General features: G+C 43.6%; 1 protein-coding gene across 1 annotated transcript; it reads left to right on the top strand.

The window, feature by feature from the left end:
• Nucleotides 1-3,083: 3,083 nt before the first annotated feature.
• On the top strand, nt 3,084-10,803 carry LOC130123860 (mitochondrial adenyl nucleotide antiporter SLC25A24-like). Its single transcript, XM_056293170.1, has 10 exons — nt 3,084-3,269; nt 3,563-3,689; nt 3,833-3,920; nt 4,124-4,235; nt 7,733-7,891; nt 9,011-9,163; nt 9,275-9,382; nt 9,537-9,704; nt 9,939-10,089; nt 10,300-10,803. The coding sequence occupies exons 1-10, from the start codon at nt 3,090-3,092 to the stop codon at nt 10,476-10,478; spliced, it is 1,425 nt and encodes a 474-aa protein (XP_056149145.1). The 5' UTR covers nt 3,084-3,089; the 3' UTR covers nt 10,479-10,803.

Here is a 10,803-nt window from a genome sequence, read left to right as displayed (position 1 = left end):
GCGTGCTCTCCCTCAGCTGCTGCGCTCGCTGCCCGGCCCACCACGCATTCGAAGTCCAACATGAGTCACGACCGGCGTGACGTGGGGAAAACCTCACGTCTGATTGGGAGTCATAGCAATGCCGTTAGAGTCAGAGAGCAAAAAAAAAAATAAAATAAAATAAAATAAAGGAAATCGGAAGGCCCCACTTTTGAATGAAAATAACGTTTAACTCTTTCGTCAGTGTTAGTTTTTTTAAACGCCTTTTTATTTAACCCTGTGTTGTTTTCATGTGTTTTGTTTTTATCCGTAATTGTTAAAACCCTCCATATGCCCTTCCTTTACTTTGTGTCTATCTTAATTCATTCATTCATTTGTACCTGACGTACTTTATAGCACTTTGACATTTAATTTTAATGACAAGTACATTACAAATAAAATGTATTATCATTATTTGCAGTAGTAGTACTACTAGTAGTAGCAATAGTAGAAGCAGTAGCAGTAGTTGTAGTAGTAGTAGTAGTTGGAGTAGTTGTTGTAATAGTACAAGTAGTATTAGTAGTAGTCATAGCAGTAGTGGTAGTTGTAGTAGTACTACTAATAGTAGTAGTAGCAGTAGTAGTAGTTGTATTAGTACTAGTAGTAGTAGTGGTAGTAGTAGTAGTAGTAGTCCATGGGCCAAATCATTATGTGGATTGACAAGACCATACCAGATCGGTAGAGACTCCACACCGGATCGGTCAAGGCTCAGATTAACAATGGCCACCATTAGTGCTGTGCCTACCGATGGAAACTGTAAAATCCGCTGTAGTGACCCCAAAGAAACAAGGAATAAGCCAAAAGAAGAAGAGGACGTAGCAGTAGTAGTTGTTGTTGTTGTAGTAGTACTACTAGTAGCAGTAGTAGTAGCAGTATCACTAGTAGTAGTAGTACTAGGAGTAGTAGTTGTAGTAGTGCTAATAGTAGTAGTAACAGTAGTAGTAGTAGTAGTTGTATTAGTACTACTAGTAGTGGTAGTAGTGGTAGTAGTAGCAGGAGTAGTAGTTGTAGTATTACTACTACTGGTAGTAGTAGTAGTAGTAGCAGCAGTAGTTGTTGTAGAAGTACTACTAGTAGTAGTAGTTCTAGTAGTAGTAGTAGTAATAGTAGCAGTAGTAGTAGTTGCAGTAGTACTGGTAGTAGTAGTAGTAGTAGTCATAGTAGTTCTAGTAGTGGTAGTAGCAGTAGTAGTAGTAGTAGTAGTAGCAGTATTAGTGTTATTAATAAAATGTTAGTGTCTAAAGACTGTAGTCTTCACAGTCTATTCCATACTTCTGAGGAGTAGACTATGTAACAATATGCAATAAATTATGGCCATTATTATTTAGATTAGTATATTATAGTATGAGGAAAATAACTGTAATTACACAGTACTGTTTAAAAAGGGTCTGAGTGCAGTAATATCTGGTTGTCCGTTAACCATGAATGAGATTTCTTTTTTTGGTTCACCAATCGACTGCTGCGTGTTGTATGAGATTTGTGTTAGTGTTGAGCTTTGAATCTGATTCGCCACCTTTATCATTGTAAACTACTAATAAGACACGTTAGCCCCTAGCTAACGGGTCCAACCCTTTAGCCGAGCGGTTGGCGATGTCGCCTTGTGGTGCAGTACACCTCGTATCGAATCCCGCACCGGCCAAGAAAATACCCGCTGCCATCAATGTAAACGGCTATTTTTCTTCCCCGGTGCGGGATTCGATACGGGGTGTACTGCACCACAGGGCGACATAAGCAACCGCTCGGCTAAAGGGTCAGACCCGTTAGCTCGGGGCTAACGTGCCTTATTAGTAGTTTACATCATCTACCTGTTTTTTTTTAAACTTGGAGATAGCCTACTATAGATTTAGCCTAACCTTCTGATAAAACAACGTAAATAAATTAAAAAAGGTATTCGACATTCGACTCAAACAATACACACTGCGTGTCTTTGTAGGACTGTCGGTGAAGAGAAGTCAACTGTTTTAAAAAGAAATTCCATGAAAATCTTTACCCCTAAAAGTTTCCCCCATTGCACAAACGTACGGCGAGAGTCAGAATCAGACTTATCGGCCAACCGACCGTGTTTCCACATACAAGGAATTGTCTTGTGTTGAGCCCATGGATCCTCATCATCGTCAGACAATAAACAATGACCAATACAGCTGCATAGCAACAGCAACAGTAAACGGTTGGGGTGGGGGTGGGGGGTAAGGGAGGCTAGACAATATCAGTAAAGGGTAGCTGTGATTGGGGAATACTGTAAATAACGCACTGTACTGTAAATAACACTATTGTTATGGGTCGCACTGCTGGCGACAGAAGGGCCAACACACACACACACACACACACACACACACACACACACACACACACACACACTTGGCTGTATGGGTATAGAAATACATAAAAACAATACGGTGTTGACATCAAAAATGAGAAACACCATTAAACCATCCCTCATGAACCCAGTTCGGGGATTACCATCCTCAGTATCTGTGCGGGGTGGAATCTGTAAGTATCGCCCCCCGCAACAACCGTTATATCCGCTTCCATGTTGAGGAAAGGTGCGCCCCCTACAGCCCATAATAGGCATGGCCCGGTCAGAAATATGACACTTGAAAAATGCGACACCTTTAGATGAAGAGATTAAAGCTCATCTGACATAGGGTTTAAAAGTAACGGAAGATTTGTTTTTTTTTTTTAAAAAAAAGACGCTAATAAGGTCTGCGTCTCGGAGCGACGGGCAGAAAACAACGGAATTCGGGTTGGCTTTATGCTTAGTTTATTACACCCGTTTTACCGCTTTCCCGTACAATGCACGTATACGTGACGTGCAGGCTCCGCCCATAACTACTGCAGTTGCCTCGCAATCGCGCTGGATGCCCCTCCGCGTATTTGATTCACTATGGAGGGATCTAAACTCTAAATCCGGCTGGAAATCCGTTCGACGTTGCTAAAGGCGAACGGAGACAGCCTCGTTTCTTGCAGGGTGTGTGACTGTTTTACAATATGGGTGAATAACTTTCCCAGATCCCGGCGTATTTAGCACGTCTCGTCTCAACCCCCCCCCCCACCGCCACAATACCTCCACAATGTACAAAACGTTGCGGGCGTTTTTGCTGCCGGATGCCCGATGCTGGGACGCCAACAGTGAAAGGTCATACCAGGACTTGTTTGAGAGGCTCGATGCCAACAAAGATGGGAAGGTGGATGTCGTCGAGTTGAGAGCGGGCCTCACTGCAATGGGGGTTTTCCGAAAAGGGGCTGCACAGGTAAAGCCATGGGGTCCCACTGCCACTGTTCAAGTGATGTGTTTAAATATATATATATGTACACGTGTGTGTGTGGGGGGGTCTTTGGAAGACATAGCTGCCTGGATTTTGTGCACCATTTATCAATCATCGATCAAATTTAATTCATACTGTACAGATTAAAATGCAATGCAATGCGCTTTGCAGAAGCAGAATGTGCACAGATACAGAGAAGGTAAAGAAGAAAACATGTTGCTTGTTGCATCGCCGGATGATAGAAATGAAGCTTAACCGTATGCATGATCTGCGTGCAGAAAATCGTATCGTCCGGTGACAAAAACAAAGACGGGAGCCTTGACTTCAACGAGTTCACGAGATATCTGAAGGAACACGAGAAGAAGCTGCGGCTGACATTCAAGAGTCTGGATCAGAACAACGACGGTAAGCTGTGAGTGTGGGGTGCATTTCAGGCACTGCCTCCGTGTGAGGATAGATACCTGACACCACGATTTCCATAGATATGCACATTCAGGTTTACACAGACCGAAGCACATTTGAATACCGCTGTCTTTTGGCACCCCAAGGGCGCATCGATGCGGCTGAGATCAAGCAGTCCCTTGCTGAGCTGGGCATGGACATATCAAGAGAGGACGCCCTGAAAATCTTAAAGAGGTTTGAGCTCATCTCTTGTCTATTATCAAGATGCTAGTTTGTGCTCTTGCCACAAGTATGGGTCCAGAGAGTCAAGTCATTTGAATGTCCATCAAACTTTTTAAAACTCTTGGAAAATGTGAAGTGTTTGATTGACAATGTGCTATTAAGCACATAGTCGTAACTGAGAAATCTTCTTTCTCATCGCTCATCTTTCTCATTAGTATGGATATTGATGGCACCATGATGGTGGATTGGAATGAGTGGAGGGAACACTTCCTTTTTAACCCTGCTCATAACCTGGACGAGATCATACGCTTCTGGAAACACTCATCGGTATGGGGTGTGCATGCGCGCGTGCACGCACACATACACACACACACGCACACAAATACAAATAACGAGCAACAATGGCATGAATGTCCAAGAAAGTTCAATCAGTTCATCAGGATACGTTTATTTGCCAGAAGCTGAACTGATTCAACCTTCTTTCATTTTCTTACCTGGATTATTGAGCATGCATCAAGACAATGGAACACCTGTTTTCCCTCCACAGTGGTGCAGTGGTTAGCACGGTCACCTCACAGCAAGAAGGTCCTGGGTTTGAGCCCCGGGGTAGTCCAACCTTGGGGGTCGTCCCGGGTCGTCCTCTGTGTGGAGTTTGCATGTTCTCCCCGTGCCTGCGTGGGTTTCCTCCGGGGGCTCCGGTTTCCTCCCACAGTCCAAATACATGTAGGTCTGGTGAAAAGGCCATACTAAATTGTCCCGAGGTATGAACGTTTGTGGGGGGGGGGGTGTATGTCGGCCCTGTGATGGTCTGGCGGCCTGCCCAGGGTGTCTCCCCGCCTGCCGCCCAATGACTGCTGGGATAGGCTCCAGTATCCCTGTGACCCTAAGAGCAGGATAAGCGGTTCGGATAATGGATGGATGGATAAGTCATCTTGACCTTTATATACAGATCTTATGGACTTTCCTCTCTTTTTGTATTCACAGCAGCCTTAGTCTATTTGGGCAAAGGTATCAGGCTCTTTTCCCACTTCTCTCCTCTTCCTCTCTTCTCCTGTCCTTTCTTTTGCTGTCCCTTATAACTGCCATTAAGGATGTAACTGTTTTTTTTCCCCCTGCATCCACAAAATGTTTTCTGTTTCTGGAGCAAAACAGCACCTCTGCTTAACGGCTCACCTATTTCTCTTACCTATATTGCACATTCGTTGTATCTTAGCAGGTCTTTAATGACTGTTTTATTATTATTGTTGTTATTATTATTATTATTATTGTTGTTTTCTAAGAAGTCCATCAAGTGAGTGACAGCAATGCACATCGCCAGCTACCCAAAACACACCTGATAAGTGTTATTCAGTGTGCCTAGGAAAAACACTTGTTACTGCGGTGTATCTGGAACTGAAAGCTTGCAGTACAGGGGTTTAGCTGGGACACAAGATTATGATTGCACAAGAACGACTAGCTTAACCAGGAGGGAACTCGGTGCATTAGGGGTTTTTAGTGGATTTTTTTTAAATTTTAGTCCTACTTATCAGTTGGTTCAATGAATAGGGTTTGGTTGTATCTCATTTCCTGATTGTTTATCTTACAGTATGTCCACTTCTGTCTTTTGCATAGCTACCAAAGTTTAGCATATGCAAATCACACATGTTGTATTATGTCTATGAAAGGGTTACTCTGTTTTGCTACGAGCTTATGTACGGAGGTTTAAAGGGTAATAGTTGCGCTATCAGTGCAACTGTGGCAATCAAAAGGAAAACGTGTCAGCAGTTTTTATGCATGCAAATGTATGCACCGTGTAAAACTCAAGTCATTAAAACTAGAACGGATTTTTAAAGTTTAATCACTTGGTGGGAAAAAAGTTACAGATCTGTCTCCCTGAATGCTACTAAAATTGCATATATTTGCATTAAAATGAATTTTAGATCAATCGCACAAAAAAAGTTACGATAAGATCTACCTAAAACGACCGTGGGCGGTCATCATGACCGCCGGTTTTTAAACTATATTCTGTCGAGATTCTGTCAATACCCAATTGAGATATTAAGGCATTGCGTATGTTAGTATGTCTGTTAGAAAACGACTGACACCAAAATTAACAATTATAATACTACAGCGAATTCGGGGTGGGGGGGGGCAGCCTGGGAACCGCCGCAGCCGGGACGCGAACGCGGGTCGTCCCCGTCCCGGCTTCCCCGCGAATTCGCTACATTGGTGTCCGAAGTGGGACAGCGAGATCGTGAAGCCATCGGAAGCGCGTGCGCCCAGAGGCGTGAGGGAGCTGGTATGCTGAAGCACGCTTTCCGAAGCGGGTGGGGCGGGGGGTAGAGTAACGCCAACGGGTCGGATCCTTTAGTCCAGTGTTTCTCAACCCAGTCCTCAAGGACCCCCTATCCTGCATATTTTCTTTGCAACCCTGAATAGGTACCTGTTTGTAGTTATTCAACCAATCAGCAATGACATTTGTCAGACGTTGCACACCTTGCATAATTAAGTGCTGCGAGATGATTGGTCGAGTAAGTACAAGCAGGGCTACCTATGCAGGGTTACAATGAAAACCTGCAGGATAGGGGGTCCTTGAGGACTGGGTTGAAAGACACTGCTTTAGTCGACTGACTAACGCAGTCCAGGTTCGCGTCCTGGCTGGGGCGGTTCCCGGCTGCCCCCTGAATTCGCTACAATACTATTTTTAAACAACTTAAACTTCAGAGAGATATGGTCGAACTTGAATAGCAACATTGAAAAAGTGAAAATATTACCTGAAAAACAAAAGTTGTGATAAGAGCTACCTAAACCACAATGAGCGGTCAATATGACCGCGCGTAATTTGCGCGTCATTGCGCTCGTCATGTCACGTGTGTTTCGCGTCATTTCCTTGCAACGTTCAGTTCTTTCTTTTTTTTTTACATTTCACGTTTTATAGGCATTGTTACGTTTGTTAGATTAACAATATGTATTCTCCGTTTTGTTCTTGTTTTGATGTTGATTACTAATATTTGATGTTGCTGTCTAATGCTGGTCATTATTGTTTAAGGTAAAGCCCTTGAGACATACTTTGTGATATTGGGCTATAATACATTTTGACTGGACTTGACTTGTTTTTCAGGTATTACTTCCAACATGTCTGAGTACAGCCCTGTTTCAGATGCACCATGACTAGTCAAGTCAAGTCAATTTTATTTGTATAGCCCAATATCACAAATTACAAATTTGCCTCAGTGAGCTTTACAGCAACACATCCTGCCCTTAGGCCCTCTCGTCGGATAAGGAACAACTCCCTAAAAAAAAAAAAAACCTTTAACAGGGAGAAAAAATAGGAAGAAACCTCAGGGAGAGCAACAGAGGAGGGATCTCTCTCTCACGACGGGCAACGTGCAGTGGATGTTGTGTTTACACAATTTACACAGTACAACATTGAAAGAGGATAAACAGAATTACACCGATGCGTTGCAGTATTTACAGGGTTTGGACACCGGCGATTTTAATTTGTTTAAAAATAGTATTATGGTTGTTAAAATTATAATTTTGGTGTCTGTCGTTTCTTAGCAGACATACTAACATATGCAATGCATTAATATCTCAATTGGGTATTTATCCTGACAGAATATAGAGTTTGTCATTTTAGGTATGAGGGAGATCCTGGTCGTTCTAGTTTAAGAAGAAAATTATTTTAGCAGCAAAAAGAATCCGGTACAAGTTGATGATTATCATTTATTAAACATTCACCTGTTTCATTAACGTAGATCTCTCCAAGGCCTCTAGGAATGGTTAAGCTTACAGATCTGTGCAGCAATTTTGTGCAAAACTATGAGCATGTGTCTGCCTCCTAGGTGCTGGACATAGGTGACAGCCTCTCCGTTCCTGATGAGTTCACAGAAGAAGAAAAGACCTCAGGCCGCTGGTGGAAGCAGCTATTTGCTGGGGCAGTGGCAGGAGCAGTCTCTCGAACTGGCACCGCCCCCCTGGACAGGGTGAAAGTCTTCATGCAGGTGAAGATAATACAACAAAATGCCCAAAGTGTGCTTTTTGCTCTATAGTCTGCTTTCAGAAGTCTGCTTTCCTGATTAGGCAGGAGTCTCCATCGACTATGATGTTTGTGGTTGACATTGTGATCTGTAGTGAGAGTAGGGTGCAGGTTGAGGAGAGCCTGGAGAGGTAGGTGGAGGTATTCACTCGAGAGAAGAGGAATGGAAGTCAGTAGGAGCAAGACGGAATACATATGCGTGAATGAGAGGGAGGACAGTGGAATGGTGAAGATGCAAGGAGTAAAGGTGACGAAGGCATACGAGTTTAAATACTTGGGGTCAACTGTTCAGCATAACGGCAAGTGCAGAAAAGAGGTGAAGAAGAGAGTGCAGGCAGGGTGGAGTGGGTGGAGAAGGGTGTCAGGAGTGATTTGCGACAGAAGGGTACCAGCAAGAGTTAAAGGGAAGGTTTACAAGACGGTAGTGAGACCAGCTATGTTATATGGTTTGGAGACAGTGGCACTGACGAAAAGACAGGAGGCGGAGCTGGAGGTGGCAGAGTTGAAGATGCTAAGATTTTCATTGGGAGTGATGAAGAAGGACAGGATTAGGAACGAGTATATTAGAGGGACAGCTCAGGTTGGACGGTTTGGAGACAAAGCAAGAGAGGCAAGATTGAGATGATTTGGGCATGTGTGGAGGAGAGATGCTGGGTATATTGGGAGAAGGATGCTGAATATGGAGGGAATATCAGGGAAGAGGAAAAGAGGAAGACCAAAGAGGAGGTTTATGGATGTGGTGAGGGAGGACATGCAGATGGCTGGTGTGACAGAGGAAGATGCAGAGGACAGGAAGCGATGAAAACGGATGAGCCGCTGTGGCGACCCCTAACGGGAGCAGCCAAAAGTAGTAGTAGTGGGGAAGAGGAAGGCCAAAGAGGAGGTTTATGGATGTGGTGAGGGAGAACATGCAGGTGGCTGGCTTGATAAAGAAAGATGCAGAGGACAGGACGAGATGGAAACGGATGAGCCACTGTGGCGACCCCTAACAGGAGCAGCCGAAAGTAATAGTAGTCTGCTTTCAGAAAAGGGGACAGAATCAGCAAACCTAAAGAGCAGTGGAATATTATTGTCTGCATTGCAGGTTCACTCCACTAAGTCCAACCGGATCAGCCTGGTCGGAGGCTTTAAGCAGATGGTTTCAGAGGGAGGTGTCACATCACTATGGAGAGGCAATGGAATAAACGTTTTGAAAATCGCCCCTGAGACAGCAATCAAATTTATGGCCTATGAACAAGTAAGGAACAGTGCTTTCAGTGTGACCATTTTATACAGGATGGTATAGCTTACAGAGTTGGGCTTGCATGGTTTATTTATTTATTTATTTATTTATTGTCTTTTGTGGCAGTATAAGAAGCTGTTATCGTCAGAGGGCAGTAAGGTTAAGACCTACCACAGGTTTATGGCTGGCTCTTTGGCTGGCGCCACAGCACAGTCAGCCATCTACCCCATGGAGGTAAGGCACCTTTTACATCACTCACACTGATGAATATCATACAGTCAAAGAATGCAGTACATTGTGTGGAAATAAATGTTAAAAAAAAGTCCTTGAAATCCTCTGAACTAAGAAGGACCCCATCTCTTGCCTTCTTTATCTTTTCTTTGTCCAGGTGATGAAGACCAGGTTGACCTTGAGGAAAACAGGCCAATATTCAGGAATGTTTGATTGTGCAAGGAAAATCCTGAAGAAAGAGGGTGTGAAAGCTTTCTATAAGGGCTATATTCCAAACTTACTGGGCATCATTCCCTATGCTGGTATAGACCTTGCTGTTTATGAGGTATGAAGGCTCAGTAATGTATGCCGCCTTGTCCGCCGTATTTCATAATGGTGTGCACTTTATTTAATTTAATAGTGTGCAATTTATTTAATTAGCACAGCTGGATGTTTGATAGATAGGCCTATCCATCAAAAGTTGTTGGACTGCATCTGGTTTCATAGGTGGTGTTAACAGTGGCACTACCCTGGTGTGGATATTAACCTATCCACTCTCCACCCCTCTTTTGTACATCAGAGTCTGAAGAACGCCTGGTTGTCACACTATGCCAAAGACACAGCCAATCCTGGAGTTCTTGTGCTGTTGGGCTGTGGGACAGTCTCTAGTACCTGTGGCCAGCTGGCCAGCTACCCACTTGCTCTCATTCGCACACGCATGCAGGCGCGAGGTAAATACAATCGGGAGCCATTTGGCAGCTGCGATGATAGCACAACAGTTAGACAGTATTACATAATACAAAACACAGTGTGTAGTATTGTATACCCTAGCATAGCCTAGGGATTCATGTGTGGACAATTCTACTTGATATGCTACATAAAAAGCCATGCTTGTACATCCATTTTTGGATCAGGTCCCTAATTTATGTCTGTATCCCTAGCATCTATGGATGCATCTGATCAGCCCTCCATGAGTTCATTGGCGAAGAGGATTGTGGCCAAAGAGGGCTTTTTTGGACTCTACAGAGGCATCCTGCCCAACTTTATGAAAGTCATTCCTGCTGTCAGCATCAGTTATGTAGTCTATGAGTACATGAAGACTGGTCTGGGAATCTCTTAATGATGCTGCGAGTGGGAAAAGTCATGTTGGTTACAGACGTAAACACTTCTCTGAAATAACCCCAAGGTAACAAACAGAGACTAAACATACAAGGCATGAATGGGCACAAAATCTCTGCAGACTGAGTGTGTGTTCCTAATAAATTAAAGGTTTTTTTTTTTTACTAGGTCAAATATTAATCATTTATGAGAAGCATGCTGTCAAGTTGCAGACCTGTTGTGAGGCAAAACATATCCCCTGGATTTAGACACTCCAAGAAATACAACACTTGACCCAAGCAAAGACCATCTAATACACATTACTGATGCATAAAAAAAAGGTGGAC

The sequence above is a fragment of the Lampris incognitus genome, chromosome 14 (genome assembly GCF_029633865.1).
Source record: "Lampris incognitus isolate fLamInc1 chromosome 14, fLamInc1.hap2, whole genome shotgun sequence".
In the NCBI taxonomy this organism is placed as follows: Eukaryota; Metazoa; Chordata; class Actinopteri; order Lampriformes; family Lampridae; genus Lampris; species Lampris incognitus.
Note: the sequence above shows the minus strand (reverse complement) of the source record. Positions and strands in the feature narration are given on the sequence as shown.

What these genes read in the sequence shown, in the direction of transcription:
- LOC130123860 (XM_056293170.1), top strand. Translation starts at nt 3,090, where the DNA reads ATGTACAAAACGTTGCGGGCGTTTTTGCTGCCGGATGCCCGATGCTGG. An exon ending in TCTGGATCAGAACAACGACG is followed by an intron (nt 3,690 to 3,832) that starts GTAAGCTGTGAG and finishes TGGCACCCCAAG; the next exon opens with GGCGCATCGATGCGGCTGAG. An exon ending in TAGACCTTGCTGTTTATGAG is followed by an intron (nt 9,705 to 9,938) that starts GTATGAAGGCTC and finishes TTTGTACATCAG; the next exon opens with AGTCTGAAGAACGCCTGGTT.